Source organism: Hyperolius riggenbachi, chromosome 9 (genome assembly GCF_040937935.1).
Source record: "Hyperolius riggenbachi isolate aHypRig1 chromosome 9, aHypRig1.pri, whole genome shotgun sequence".
In the NCBI taxonomy this organism is placed as follows: domain Eukaryota; kingdom Metazoa; phylum Chordata; class Amphibia; order Anura; family Hyperoliidae; genus Hyperolius; species Hyperolius riggenbachi.
Window position 1 is genome coordinate 148,055,912 of NC_090654.1, and position 16,055 is coordinate 148,071,966.

General features: G+C 44.7%; 1 protein-coding gene across 5 annotated transcripts in view; it reads left to right on the forward strand.

Annotated features, from left to right (window-relative positions):
• SUN2 (Sad1 and UNC84 domain containing 2) overlaps positions 1–16,055 on the forward strand; it is a 981,481-nt gene that overhangs the window by 633,994 nt on the left and 331,432 nt on the right. For all 5 annotated transcript variants that reach the window (XM_068253600.1, XM_068253601.1, XM_068253602.1 and 2 more), the window contains one exon: positions 13,890–14,052. In XM_068253600.1, coding sequence (XP_068109701.1) covers positions 13,890–14,052 — 163 coding nt within the window. The remainder of the gene's footprint in view (positions 1–13,889; positions 14,053–16,055) is intronic.

Genomic DNA, 16,055 nt, shown 5'->3' on the forward strand with positions numbered 1-16,055 from the left:
GCATTGTGGTAGTTCCTTAACAGCTGTAGGGCCAAGTTTGCCCATGCCTGGTATAGAGCCTTTAGAGTGAATAGTTCTAAGCTTTGGTGAGATCATTTACATTTCAAAAAAAGAGGAAGACTAAAGGGGCCCATACACCTAACAATTTTCCCGCCGATATACAGCAGATTCAATCACTGTGATCGAATCTGCTGTGAAATCGCTGCACAAACGCTGACAGAACGATCGATTTCCGTCCGAAATCAATTGTTCCCGTCGATTCCTGTTGAGCCGTCCGTGCGGAAGATTTTGCACGATCGCCGGCGGGTCGGGAGTGCGTCGATAGCGGCATTCGGATTCTCTCCATGACTAATACCGGACCACACGCAACTGAGGTGGCATTCACAGTGGGACGTTGCGGGGCTGCGTTATAAAGTCTTATAACGCAGCTTACCACACTGTAATGATAATTCTATGGATTGTTCACAGTGCAACGTTAAAGTCGCGTTAAAAAATGTTGTGTTGTGGGAACTCACTGCTTGCAGTGCGTTACCTCTAAACGCAGACGCTTTGCGACTAACGTCGAATTAAAAAGCACCGTACCACTGTGAATGCGACCTAAACCTGTAACCTGAATGTAGAAAAAAGTACTTCTTGGTAGCTTTCACACTATGCATGTAAGTGTTGAAATCCAATAGGATTGAAAGACAATGGTGATGAAAGTCGCATCACGAGTTAGAAGTACAATGCATTGCTTACAGTACAGTGTAGTATGCTTCACTGCCACTGTAAACACAGTGTGCTTCTTGTTATTCCGATGGAAAACACTGCACTGGTTATGCATCAATGTGAACTTAAAGAGAACCCGAGGTGTGTTTAAAGAATGTTATCTGCATACAGAGGTTGGATCTGCCTATACAGCCCAGCCTCTGTTGCTATCCCAAACCCCACTAAGGTCCCCCTGCACTCTGCAATCCCTCATAAATCACAGCCATGCTGTGAGGCTGTGTTTACATCTGTAGTGTCAGTCTCAGCTGCTCCCCTGCCTCCTGCATAGCTCCGGTCCCTGCCCCCGTCCCTTCCCTCCAATCAGCATGGAGGGAAGGGATGCAGGCGGGGACTGGAGTTCTGCAGGAGGCGGGGAGAGCAGCAGACTGACACTATAGAGATAAACACAGCCAGCTCTGACAAGCTGTTTGTCAGCAGCGTGGCTGTGATTTATGAGGGATTGCAGAGTGCAGGGGGACCTTAGGGGGGTTTGGGATAGCAACAGAGGCTGGGCTGTATAGGCAGATCCAGCCTCTGTATGCAGATAATATTCTTCAAACCCACCTCGGGTTCTCTTTAACATTAAAATATAATTGCATTGTTTGCAATGCAATTATGTTGTCCGTTGCAATGCAATAAATGCATACAGTGTAAAAGGAACCTGACTCTCAAGTAAGATGAAAATATGTACTGTTTATATAAACACATCCTCATCAATTCATTTAACATAGCAAATAAAACAACAAAATAACAACCAATGCCAGGGAAGGGAACAGTTGGAGGGCAAACCCCACAGTGTGAAGAAAGATAGGCCAAACGGGAGAAACGGGCAGAATTGGATGAGGAAAAGACTGGATTATTGACAGGGGGAACAGAAGTGACTGGTAGAGGGACTCTGGAAAAGTGGGACGGTTGTCATTTATAAAGGGGGGGGGGGGGATTCTTGCATTTCATCAGGATGGTATTTCATCTGGATGTTATTTGCTGCTGTGGTCAAGGAGTATTGCAGATAGTATACATCGGGTCAGCATCATACTAAATGAGTATGGTGCTGGCCCCTGTACACTATCTGCAATACTCCTCTAACCCAGCAGCAAATAACATCCATATGAAATAACATGCATGTGAACTGCAAGAGTCAGCCCCCCACCCACGCATACAGTGGCCTTTTAAGCCATCTGCACATACCTTGAAAACAGGATCTATGTTCCATTTTTACTTTTTTGCAGCAGTGGGACACTTTGCACAGATTTTGAAATATTTTGCAGACTACACCGCACTTATAAGTGCAGACACAACAGTAGACATGTTCATGGATCTCGCTCCCACTGTATGCAGTGCATGGCTTAACCCTTTACAACCCACTCAGCCAATCACTGTTCTGCCAAGAAGCGTGAGATCTCACAGGCAGAGAAGCGCTCCTGCAACGTATAGCAGCAGCTTTTGCTATCTAGAGCCAGGCACCAGAAGCGCTCTTGCCTGCAGTGAAAAGGTTTACAATGCAGGCTCTTGCTAGCTGGCCGGGCGCATGATGACAGCCGGATGGTCATTGAAAATAGCTGGGCGCTCCGCCCACCTAATTGGTTCTGGGGAGAACACTGCCACATCTGATGATTCTACCCATACTGTCCATACTTTGACGAATTTATCAAATTGAGGCCTAGCTTAATATGTGCGCTTGAAAAGCGGCAAATTGGCTTTTATCAAAGCAATCCAATCATTCAAGATTGGAGGAGTATTCTGTTTCCATTTTGAATGTAACACTTTTCTAGCATAAAATAATATAATCCTAATAAGCATCTTTTTATATTTGCCATATGACCCAGTATACTGAATGTGCAGGCCTTGAAAGATAACACCATTAGAAGGCTGAGTTTGAAATTAATTAAGTGAACTACTGATTTCCAATAGTTATGCACCTGTGCACATAACCATATATACAGTGTAGGAAGTTAGTGTTGCATGTTTGACATTTAAAGCAGGAACCATTATGTAAATTACCTAAATTACCCTTATTTGCAGTCTATCTTGTTAGGAAAAACAGGATAGACTACAGGCACCCCCCAGACAGCCTTTACTGCTTCAGACCGACTGGCTTCTCAGATGGAGGATTGAAGATAGGTGTCCACTTTGCATGACCTCTAAGCAGTCTTCACCACTCTCACCAAATATGCTTTCTGAGGATATCCTACAGTTCAGTCTGTATTGACTGACAACGAAGTATATCCATCCCCAGAATATTCTCTGGCAGCTCAGACACTAACACATTTGCCTTGAGACCTGGTCCCTCGCCAATAGCCAAAGTAACTTGTGTTCTGACTTCTGGTATAGTCTTTCTACCCAGATCTTCAACATAAATTGTTTCACAAAACAATGTTTCAGATTTAAATGGTAGAAAACTGGTTTAGGAACAATGTTTCAGATTTAAATGGTATAAATTAGTAGACAGTCTTCGCATCACACTAACAATGCATAAAAAAGAAAAAAAAATATTGGGAGGGGGGAGATTATCTGATAACTCATTTATAAAATTACATTACATTTTATCTCTTATACAGTCAGCCATTTAGCAGTGGTTTGTCAAGTTTGGATGAGCTGCAAGCCATATCTGGTCACTGGACCTGATTTGACTTTTGTCTAGATTAGCAACATGCAGGTCCAATGACCAGATCTGAGCTTGCAGCTCCATCCCAACTAGACAAGCCTCTGCTGAATTTTAAGTCCTCTCTGAGCAAAAGTGCATTCTGCAGTTTGCATAAGATTTCATAGGCAGGGGGAGGAAAGATTTCACAGGCAGAAGGAGAGGACAGGAGGTGTATGCTAAGCAGCTATGCACTGTGATAATAAGAAGCAAAATATGGCTGCTCGGACTTTGCAACAGAAAGAAACTATAAAATACTATAAGATGGGATACTAAATGGGATACAGTTGGGGACATCAACCTTGGAGAAGGACTTAGGAGTACTCATCGAAAACAAGTTAAATAATCGTATTCAATGCCAAGCCGCTGCAGCTAAAGCTAATAAAATTTTGGGATGCATTAAAAGGGAAATAAAAACTCAAGATGCTAGCAAAATATTGCCCTTGTTTAACTCTTTAGTAAGGCTACATCTGGAATATGGAATTCAGTTCTGGGCACCACATTACAGGAAAGTTGCCGTTTTAGAGCAGGTGCAGAGACGAGCAACAAAATTGATCCGTGGGATGGAAGGTCTCAATTACCAAGAAAGGCTAGATAAACTGGGTTTATTTAGTCTAGAGAAAAGATGCCTTAGAGGGGATCTAATTAATATGTATAAATACATCAGAGGGCAATATAAAAGCTTGGCAGATGAGCTTTTTGTCCCTAGTCCTTCTCAAAGGACTAGAGGACATGATCTGCACATGGAGGAAAAACGTTTTAGCCATTTATTTAGGAAATGGTTCTTTACAGTAAGAGTGATTAAGATGTGGAATGCATTGCCACAGGAAGTAGTTATGGCTAATTCTATACCTGCATTTAAAGGGGGCTTAGATGCTTTCCTTGCGTTGCAAGACATCATGGCTACAATTACTAGGTACGGTAATGCCCAGGATCTTGATCCAGGGATTGTAGCTGATTGCCATCTGGAGTCAGGAAGGAATTTTTTCCCTTTTGGTGCTAATTGGACCATGCCTTGTAGGGTTTTTTTGCCTTCCTCTGGATCAACGGGGATATGTGAGGGAGCAGGCTGGTGTTGTACTTTTTCTCTGGTTGAACTCGATGGACATATGTCTTTTTTTAACCCAAATAGCTATGCAACTATTAAAGCGGTTTGCAGCTGCATGTACTTTATAAACTGAATAAACTTTATATAATATAATACCATTTACTTGGTATAGTTAGTTTTTCATCTCAAATCCACTTTAAGATTGTGAAGATGTGGAGTCTATTTGGGCAAGCATTCATGGTGTTAATGAAAGCCAATTGCTTAACCTCCCTGGCGGTGCATTTCTGTCTGTAATTATGAGTCAAAAGTAGTACATTTTTTTTCAAGAATTTTCGGCCTCCAATTCTTAAATGGGTACTGTAGGGGGGTCGGGGGAAAATGAGTTGAACTTACCCGGGGCTTCTAATGGTCCCCCGCAGGCATCCTGTGCCCGCGCAGCCGCTCACCGATGCTCCGGCCCCGCCTCCGGTTCACTTCTGTAATTTCTGACTTTAAAGTCAGAAAACCCCTGCGCCTGCGTTGCCGTGTCCTCGCTTTCCCTGATGTCACCAGGAGCATACTGCGCGGGCACAGACCATACTGGGCTTGTGCTATACACTCCTGGTGACATCAGCGGGAACGAGGACACGGCAACGCAGGCGCAGGGGTTTTCTGACTTTAAAGTCGGAAATTCCAGAAGTGAGCCAGAGGCGGGGCCGGAGCATCGGTGAGTGGCTGCGCGGGCACAGGATGTCTGCGGGGGACCATTACAAGCCACGGGTAAGTTCAACTCATTTTCCCCCGACCCCCCTACAGTATTCCTTTAAGTCATAACTCACCAAAATATGTCAGAATAAAAGCCTGGTAGACATTCTGCATATAAATAAAATACTAGTGTAACGATTGTGGAATCATCTCCGTTGTCAGCGCACCAGACGTGCGCTGACGCGGCGGATTTCCTCCACAAGAGTATAATTGAGGACACCCAGGCTAGGTGCTATGCACCTGCAGAGGGAAATTCCTGTCGGCAGGTGGAGCTGTGGAGTGCAGAGGAACAGCTCCTCTGCCCTACCACACACGCCAGACAGGAATTGTACGAAGGGAAGAAACGCAATCGCAATAGAAGCGATTCAGAGTGAGCACAGAGACAGATTGTGTGTGTGCATAAAATTAGTCGCCAACCCACGACTGTGCACACACCACAGCAGATAAGAAGCAGGAACGCGATCGCGAGAGGTGCGATCGCCAGACGTGACACAAGGTTACAGCAAGACGGAGCATGAGAGTAGCAAAGGCACAGCAAATAATACAATGAGGAGATATGGAAAACAACAAACGCTAGCTAACCGCGAACACCGCACTCATTCGCAACAGTTATGCGCGGTCTCCACGTGATAAGCACAATAGAGACAAGCACGCCTAACTAACCATCGACAGACAAACATGAAACAGAGGACGCGAACGCTTGCTTAGCGGTTACCTCACCGAGCCTCCAGCAAGCGATCGTAGCATACAAGACAGACACACGAAAACAGGGACAAGCGAGAGATAGGATCCACAGCACTAGCGAGAAGCGAGTGCAATCCAGGTACAGAGTAGCAGAACAGAAGGATCCACAGCACTAGCGAAAAGTGGCCAGCGTGATCCCAGGAGACAGAACAGAAGGATCCACAGCGCCAGCGAAAAGTGGCTAGCGCGATCCCAGGAGACAGAACAGAAGGATCCACAGCGCTAGCGAAAAGTGGCTAGCGCGATCCCAGGAGACAGAACAGAAAGATCCACAGCGCTAGCGAAAAGTGGCTAGCGCGATCCCAGGAGACAGAACAGAAGAGATAACTGGTAGCAACCGCTGCACCAGCTATACTCCAAGAACAGAGATCAGAACCATTTCCTGTCGACCACCGCTGGGACAGGACAACAGCAACAGAACAAACAAACAGATAAACAATCCTAACTGCACTTAAGGAATCTGCCTAGCACAGTTTCCAGGAATTACTCTAAGCTGATCTTCAAACCAAGAGCATGGCTGACACTCTCTAGGAGTGTGTACTACAAACCCTGAAGGAATGACCAGCAAAGGACTGTGGGTAATCCCAACCTTTATACTGCCAGTCATCACAGGAGGCAGGTAGGGGATTTGCATAACGAATGTATGCAAATTCCTCAGCAGCAAACTGCAAGACAGACAAAAAGTCTCTCTTAAAGAGACCTGCAGAATGCAGACCTGAACAGTGGTCAAAAAGCTGCCTGTTTACACAGGCAGCTGAGCAGATTCTCACAACTAGAAGAAAAATGTATTTAATTAAATAAATTCATGAATAAACTTAAAAAATTGTGAAACTGTACAAATAAGGCAGGTAGAGAGTAGTCAAAATCCAGGCAGAGGTCGGTGCAGGCGGCAGGCTAAGCGTATTCAAAATCTAGGCAAAAATTGGTAACAGTAAGGCAGAAGCACTTAGCTCAGAAACAGTTGGGAACCAAATGGCTATATTGTCATCCTGTGGTTTCAAATGAGGTACGTGGATTTTCATGGAAATTTTAGCGGAAATTGCTGCTGACTTGAACATCAATTTTCTCAAAAACTACAATGTCTTTTTGAAAGATTTTATTTCCTCTTGTTCCTACTTTCCTGCTTAACATTTCCTGAAAATTTGGTGTTTGTAGAACCTACGGGGGCTTTGCTATTAACTGCCAAAGTTGGCCGCTGTTGACTAATGTAAAATGCAGAAAATTTGCATTACCGATATGCGGTATTATGCTGCCTTTAGAGGTTAAAGTGGATCCGAGATGAACTTTTACTCTTTGCATAATTGTTCCTTTCCTATTGTTTACAGGGCATTCCTCAAGCAAAATTTTTTATCGATTTTGTTTTAATACTCTAATTCCCTATAAACTAAACAAGCCACGCCCACAGGTTTTCAGAGAGCCAAGGCATTTTCAGACAGTAGCAAGGGCTCATGGGAGCTCAGTCTGGGCAGGAGGAAGGGGAGGTATTACTAGCCAGAGGTTTCAGAGGCAGGGGGGAGGAGGGAGGAGGAGGGGGGATTAGTTTTTTTTTTTTTACAGGCTGAGTGTTAAAGATGCAGATAAGCCTGCCTCTGTGTAATGTTTACAAACAACATGGCTGCTGTCATTGTATCACATGAAGAAATAATCATATTCTATTGAAGCTGTTTGCAGCTAGATTTGCTGTGTAAACTAAATCTAAACTTTAGATAAGATATATAGATGAGTTACTTGTTATAGTTAGTTTTTCATCTCGGATCCGCTTTAAAGGGACACTTAAGTCAAACAAAAAAAATGAGTTTTACTCACCTGGGGCTTCCAATAGCCCCCTGCAGCTGTGCGGTGCCCTCGCCGTCTCCCTCCGATCCTCCTGGTCCCGCCGGCAGCCACTTCCTGTTTCGGTGACAGGAGCTGACAGGCTGGGGACGCGAGTGATTCTTCGCGTTCCCATACACATTAGCACCCTCTATGCTGCTATATGGTATATGATATATGCTATAGCAGCATAGATGGCGCTATTGTGGCCAGGAACGCGAAGAATCACTCGCTACCCCAGCCTGTCAGCTCCTGTCACCGAAACAGGAAGTGGCTGCCAGCGGGGCCAGGAGGATCGAAGGGAGACGGCGAGGGCACCGGACAGCTGCAGCGGGCTATTGGAAACCCCAGGTGAGTAGAACTCATTTTTTTGGGGGGACTTAAGTGTCCCTTTAATAGCAAAGCCCCCATAGGAGCTAGAAACACGAGCCAGAAAAAAATATTTCAAAAAGACTTTGTAGTTTTTGAGAAAATCGGTGTTAAAGTCGGCAGAAATTACTGCGAAAATCTGCATTGGAATCGATATGCGGTATGATGCCGACTTTAGAGGTTAATAGCAAAGCCCCAATAGGTGCTAAAAAACACCAAATTTTCAAGGAATGTTAAGCAGAGAAATGCGTTTGTGTCCCCAAAGTTAATGAATGTGATCAAATGGCTGTAAAACATTTAGCTAGCACTAGGCTAGCTAGTACAAGTGTCCGGCACCCCCCGATCCTCGCCGATCCCCCGTTTATGCATTACCCAGCCTAGATCCAGCGGCGATCCACACAGCCTCCCCACACAGCTCCGGTCTTCACTATGGGGAGGATCGCACAGGACTTTGCAGACTGGGTAATGTATTAACGGGGGGGTTGGGGGGGGGGGATCACAGGCAATCGAGGGGAGCTGGACACTTGTACTAGCTAGCCTAGTGCAGCTTAAAGTTTTACAGCCATTTGATCACATTAATTATGCATGGGTGACTCCTGAGGCCAGCAAGCTGTATGCCCGACACAGTGTATAAAGGGTGGGCAAATTGGGACTGTTGGTTTACTGTCTTTTCCTAAATGGTGCCTCCAGCTTATTGCTGTACATGGGCCAAGGACAGGCTCTATCATGTTGATGCTATCAACATCTGCCTGGAGTTTATCACTGACCACCTAGACAGGCCGAACTCATACGCTAGAATCCTTCTCCTGGACTTCAGCTCGGCCTTTAACACTATCTGCCCCCGTATCCTGCAGGATAATCTCACGGAGCTGGAAGTCCATCCAATCCTTCTAGAGTTGAGCTGAAATTTTCGAAATTTCGCATTACTATAATTACGCATGCGAAATTCGCGATTACGATGCGAAATTGCGGTAGCGTAATTGCCATTAAAATCGTAATTGAAAATACCGTAAGCGTAATTTTCAATGCGAAATTTCGCGTTTCGTTCATGCCGTAATTTCGCATTAAACGCTACCGTAATTTCGCGTTAAACCGTAACGCTCCGTATAATCTAAAAAAGCCGCCGACTTTAAGGGTTAATAGCAAAGCCCCCTTAAATGCTAAGAGCCTCAAATTTGGAGAATATATTAAGGAGATCAGGAGGAATAAGAGGAAAAAATTTTTTTCAAAAAGACCTTATAGTTTTTGAGAAAATCGATGTTAAAGTTTCAAAGGAAAAATGTAAACATTTAAAAACCCGCTGACTTTAATGGTTAATAGCAAAGCCTGCTTAAAGTTTAGGAACACCAAATTCCCAGGGTATATTAAGGGGATCAGTGGGAATAAGAGGAAAAAATTTTTTTTCAAAAAGACCTTATAGTTTTTGAGAAAATCGATTTTTAAGTTTCAAGGGCGAAAATGTCTTTTAAATTCGGAAAATGTCAGTTTTTTTTGCACAGGTAACAATAGTGTATTATTTTCATAGATTCCCCCAAGTGGGAAGAGTTTTACTTACTTCGTTCTGAGTGTGGGAAATATAAAAAAAAAACGACGTGGGGTCCACCCTCCCAGACCTCTTTAACCCCTTGTCCCCCATGCAGGCTGGGATAGCCAGAATGCGGAGCACCGGCCGCGTGGGGCTCCGCACCCTGACTATACCAGCCCGCATGGTCCATGGATTGGGGGGGTCTCGGAAGGGGAGGGGCAGCCAAGCTTTCCCCTCCCCCTCCGAGCCCTTGTCCAATCCAAGGACAAGGGGCTCTTCTCCACCTCCGATGGGCGGTGGAGGTGGAGGCCGCGATTTCCTGGGGGGGAGGTTCATGGTGGAATCTGGGAGTCCCCTTTAAAAAGGGGTCCCCCAGATGCCCACCCCCCCTCCCAGGAGAAATGAGTATAGAGGTACTTGTACCCCTTACCCATTTCCTTTAAGAGTTAAAAGTAAATAAACACACAGACACTTAGAAAAAGTATTTTAATTGAACAAAAAACATAACCACGAAAAAAGTCCTTTAATATTCTTAATTAACCATTAATACTTACCTGTCCCTTTAAAAGCCAGTTCCCACGCAATATCCTCGGAAATATACTAAACAGTTACAATATAACAAAGTTATTACAATGTAACAACTTTGTTACATTGTAACTACGCCGCACCCGACGCCACTCGCCGCTCAGCCGCCGCACCCGCACGCACCCGACAGAGCTCTGAGCTATATAGCTCAGAGCTCCCTAAACATCTTTGTATTTGGGCTCCAAGGAGCCCCATTGGTCCTTAGCAGACCAATGGGGTTCCTTTAAATCAGAAGGAACCCCATTGGTCTGCTAAGGACCAATGGGGCTCCTTGGAGCCCAAATACAAAGATGCTTACAGAGCTCTGAGCTATATAGCTCAGAGCTCTGTCGGGTGCGTGCGGGACGCTAAGTCCCCGCCGGCTCCCGCTGCCTTCCCCGCCTCTCCCACATGTCACCCACATGTCACCCACATGTGGGTGACATGTGGGTGACAGATGTGGGCGGGGTGGACAGCGGGAGCCGGCGGGGACTTAGCGTCCCGCACGCACCCGACAGAGCTCTGAGCTATATAGCTCAGAGCTCTGTAAGCATCTTTGTATTTGGGCTCCAAGGAGCCCCATTGGTCCTTAGCAGACCAATGGGGTTCCTTCTGATTTAAAGGAACCCCATTGGTCTGCTAAGGACCAATGGGGCTCCTTGGAGCCCAAATACAAAGATGCTTAGGGAGCTCTGAGCTATATAGCTCAGAGCTCTGTCGGGTGCGTGCGGGTGCGGCGGCTGAGCGGCGAGTGGCGTCGGGTGCGGCGTAGTTACAATGTAACAAAGTTGTTACATTGTAATAACTTTGTTATATTGTAACTGTTTAGTATATTTCCGAGGATATTGCGTGGGAACTGGCTTTTAAAGGGACAGGTAAGTATTAATGGTTAATTAAGAATATTAAAGGACTTTTTTCGTGGTTATGTTTTTTGTTCAATTAAAATACTTTTTCTAAGTGTCTGTGTGTTTATTTACTTTTAACTCTTAAAGGAAATGGGTAAGGGGTACAAGTACCTCTATACTCATTTCTCCTGGGAGGGGGGGTGGGCATCTGGGGGACCCCTTTTTAAAGGGGACTCCCAGATTCCACCATGAACCTCCCCCCCAGGAAATCGCGGCCTCCACCTCCACCGCCCATCGGAGGTGGAGAAGAGCCCCTTGTCCTTGGATTGGACAAGGGCTCGGAGGGGGAGGGGAAAGCTTGGCTGCCCCTCCCCTTCCGAGACCCCCCAATCCATGGACCATGCGGGCTGGTATAGTCAGGGTGCGGAGCCCCACGCGGCCGGTGCTCCGCATTCTGGCTATCCCAGCCTGCATGGGGGACAAGGGGTTAAAGAGGTCTGGGAGGGGGGACCCCACGTCGTTTTTTTTTAATATTTCCCACACTCAGAACGAAGTAAGTAAAACTCTTCCCACTTGGGGGAATCTATGAAAATAATACACTATTGTTACCTGTGCAAAAAAAACTGACATTTTCCGAATTTAAAAGACATTTTCGCCCTTGAAACTTAAAAATCGATTTTCTCAAAAACTATAAGGTCTTTTTGAAAAAAAAATTTTTCCTCTTATTCCCACTGATCCCCTTAATATACCCTAGGAATTTGGTGTTCCTAAACTTTAAGCAGGCTTTGCTATTAACCGTTAAAGTCGGCGGGTTTTTAAATGTATACATTTTTACTTTGAAACTTTAACATCGATTTTCTCAAAAACTATAAGGTCTTTTTGAAAAAAAAATTTTTCCTCTTATTCCTCCTGATCTCCTTAATATATTCTCCAAATTTGAGGCTCTTAGCATTTAAGGGGACTTTGCTATTAACCCTTAAAGTCGGCGGCTTTTTTATATTATACGGAGCGTTACGGTTTAACGCGAAATTACGGTAGCGTTTAATGCGAAATTACGGCATGAACCCACTGTAATGCGAAAATTACGCGAAAATTACGCTTACGCGAAATTTCGCGAAATCCTTCTTCATTACGATTATGTACTTACGGCCATAATCGTAATTACACTAATTACGCGAAATTTCGCGAAATCGTAATTAGGTCATTACGCTCATCTCTAAATCCTTCGTCTCTGGATCACAGACTTTCTCTCGAACAGGTCCCAGGTTGTGAAGCTGGGCAAAATATCCTCCAGACCCAGAGTGACCAACACTGGAGCCCCTCGGGGCTGCGTCTTGTCACCATTCCTGTTCTCTCTATACACGAATAACTGCACATACACTGCGGACTGTCAAAATCATCAAATTTGCGGACGATACCACAATTGTTGGCCTTATTAGTGAGAATGACGAGCAGGCCTACCGCCTGGAGGTTGACAGAGTCTGCAATTGGTGTAGAGAGAATAGGCTGGTTCTCAACACAGCCAAAACCGTGGAGATGGTCATTGATTTCAGGAAGTATGCCAGTAATCCCCCCCCCCCCATGTACATCGAGGGTACCAAAGTCTCTAGGGTTCCCAGCGTCCGCCTTCTGGGTACAACCATCTCTCACGATCTGACCTGGAGGGCAAATACCACCGCAACTCAGAAGAAGGCTCAGCAAAGACTCTTCTTCCTTCGCCAACTAAAGAAGTTTGGTATGGCCCAAGAACTTCTGAGGTCCTTCTACTCTGCGACGATCGAGTCAGTCCTCTGCTCATCCATCCTGGTCTGGTTCGCTGGCTGCACCACCAGTGACAGATACAAGCTTCAGTGGGTCATCAGCTCAGCGGAGAGGATCATTGGGAAACCTCTTCCCCCTCTTGATCACATCTACAACACCAGACTGCGTAACAGAGCAATGGAAATTGTGGGTGACCACTCGCACCCTGGTCACGTTTTTTTCAGGCGACTCAAACTAGGTCGGAGGTTCAGGTCCATCCCTGCAAAAACCACTAGGCGTATGAACGCTTTTTTCCCCACTGCCATCAGACTCTTGAACTCTGCCCGTTCTACTGACCCCCCCTATAGCCGTCTCCAGTCTAACATCTGACCTTGAAAGCGGCTGCGTTGTTATCTGCCTTGCTTAGGTTGCTAGAGTTATCTGCTGCCACACACCGCTGTCCCTGCTAGACCCGAAATGCTCTACGTCAAACGATAATGTGTATAAAACGACAATGTGTATTCTCATGTCCTGTTGTATTACTCTTGCTCTGTGTACTACTCTTTTCTGTTGTATAACTCTTTCTGTGCCTATCAATGTGTCAAATCCAATTCTGGGCACGGCCCAACCGTGCTTGGCGAAATAAACAAATTCTGATTCTGATCATGTCCTGTTTCCTATTTTTTAGGGCATGCACACATGTGCAGCACACCTTTATGCATCCTAGATTTCAATACACCATTGAGAGAACAAATCTATCATCATAGAGAGGAGAGGAGGCGCCAGGAGTGAAGTCATGTCGAGGAGGGGTCAGGGCCAGTGAAACACTTCAGTGTCCCAGAATGACTATTGAGCTCACATTTAACCTGCTGGATTTAGTAACGCTTAAAATCACGTATTTGGCACATTTTTTTTTCTTTTAGTAGCCACATCTATTTTAAAATGCAAAACATGCATTATGATATCAAAAAGTTTACAAACCTTAACTAATGTTTTTCCTGGAGTGTGTGTGAGTGTGTGTGTGTGTGTGTGTGTGTGTGTGTGTGTGTGTGTGTGTGTGTATAAACTTTAGAATCAATATGATTGTGTGGTTACATTGTGTCTACACAGCTTTCCTCAAAGTTTAAAGGAGACTCTCCTGCAAGACATTTTGAGACTGGAAACAATACTTCTACTAGTTCAACAAGATTTGGAAACTATCAGAAAGATCCAAGCTGACATGGTAAAGCAAATGTCAACTGTTCCAAGCCAGATAAATGGGTTGAAGGATGAGGTGAGTTAACCACCATTCTTTTGTTTATAACCATGCTATGACAATAACACATGCTGGATAAACGAATTATCCTCCCCGATCTGAGCTCTAGCTTACTTAGGGGTGGTTCACACAGATTATTCTGCGACAAAGCACAGCTGAGGCAAGCTAACAGGCCAGCTAGCAGACAATCCGAGCAGCCCGTGGAGACGGCGAGGGAGCCCACTGCCTGAAGGGGCAGGAGAAAGCCCCTGGTAAGTATCAATTCTTTTTTGTAACAGCAGCACACAATTGACAGCGCTCCTAGGCTGCAAATGAAATAAAACCAATAGAGGCATGCATATCTCCCCCCCACCCCCCCGCTATGTATTGAAAATGCATACAAGAGAGATATTGCAGAGGTGAGAAAAGGTGTCATTGAAGTGGGAGACAGAGTGGAAAACTCGGAGCAGGGGCAAGTGAGAATAGAAAATGCACTGAGAGCTGTGTTTAAGGAGCTGGAAACACAAGATAAGCAGCTAAATGAACATGTTATGAAAATGGATGGCTGCCTTAGAGAATAGAAGCTGTCGAAATAACGTTAGCATCCGAGGCCTGCCTGAAGCAACAGGACTGGAGGATCTGATGTCGTCTCTTGATGGGATCTTTCGCAAACTGCTGGATAAGCCAGATGACTTTCCCATCGTGATCAATCGAGCTCACCATGCTTGTGGCCCAATGCCCTCTGATTTATTACACCCCAGAGATGTTATTTGCTGGCTTCATTACTTTACTACGAAGCAAGCCATCATGGCAGCAGCACATGCACAGAAAGAGCTGGACTTTGTTGGCACAGTTTTAAATTTCTACTCTGACCTTTCACGGGATACACTGCTTTGGAAGTCAGTCAGACCCCTGCTAATGGCTCTTTGAGACAAAGGTGCTACTTACTCTCGGGGATGTTCTTTTGATTAAAAAAGAGGGACAATCTGCTAGCTTCCAGACGCTGGTGGATTTCCTGAAGGGGATGGAAAAATGTAGCCTTGAGGATTACCTCTATACCAGATTAATCTACAGCAGATGTGTTAATGCCCTTGCCTCAACGAGAAAGATGGCGTACGACACAAAATAGAAAACATTGTTTGACTGCTCAGGATCATGCTACTGGGCATGGGCCTACATATTCCACTGCTACTTCTTAATCTGCTGGGTACTTAGGTACAATACTCTACTACACAAGGGTGTCTTATAGTGATCTGTGAGTATGCTGTGGGCCGTTGCCCCTCTGTATGTTACTATGGCCATTGCTACTTAATTCTGGAATGTTGTGCTTTACATTTGAGTTTACTTTTGATCTTTTCTCCTTTTTTTGACACTTTTGCTATTTTGATTTTTTTTTTCTTGCTCCCTGAAGATCCAGCGTTGACGATATAGCTTAACAGACTTTATTGCCCTAAAAGTGTTATTTTATGATTATTACTACATGGGAACAGTTAGCCTTGTATGCCTCTGGAGTTTCTCTTCTCTAGAGAGGATGTGCTACAGTCCCAAGGACTCCCCCTGGGGGGATGCTTGTTATTTGCATACACCATACTTGGTTGAACTTCCTCCCTGGGACATGTTGCTTTATGAGGTGGAACGCATATATATGCTCTTTAGGTCATGGTTTATAGCACTACATTATTCCTATGGTTGTGTTGGGGAGGGAAGGGAAGTGAGAAGATTGAGACACCGCTATGAGCATTATATTTTGTGTTTCTGAGTTCTGCTGCTTAGTGCAGGGTAACAGGGAATATTTGAAAAAGTAATATAGAATCATTGCTCAATGGATAATATTCACTTTTTTTTCTATGCTGCTTTAATAGTATATGGGAGATCTCGTTCATTCTACTAAATTGAGATGTTATGGTCATTATTATTTTTATTTTATTGTTATTAGAATTTTATTTAAGGCTACTTAAAGCAGTAGGATCAGCCATACTATTCCAGGGAAAAAAAAAACATATATAAGTAGATAAATACTTGATCTACTTACATTACATGTA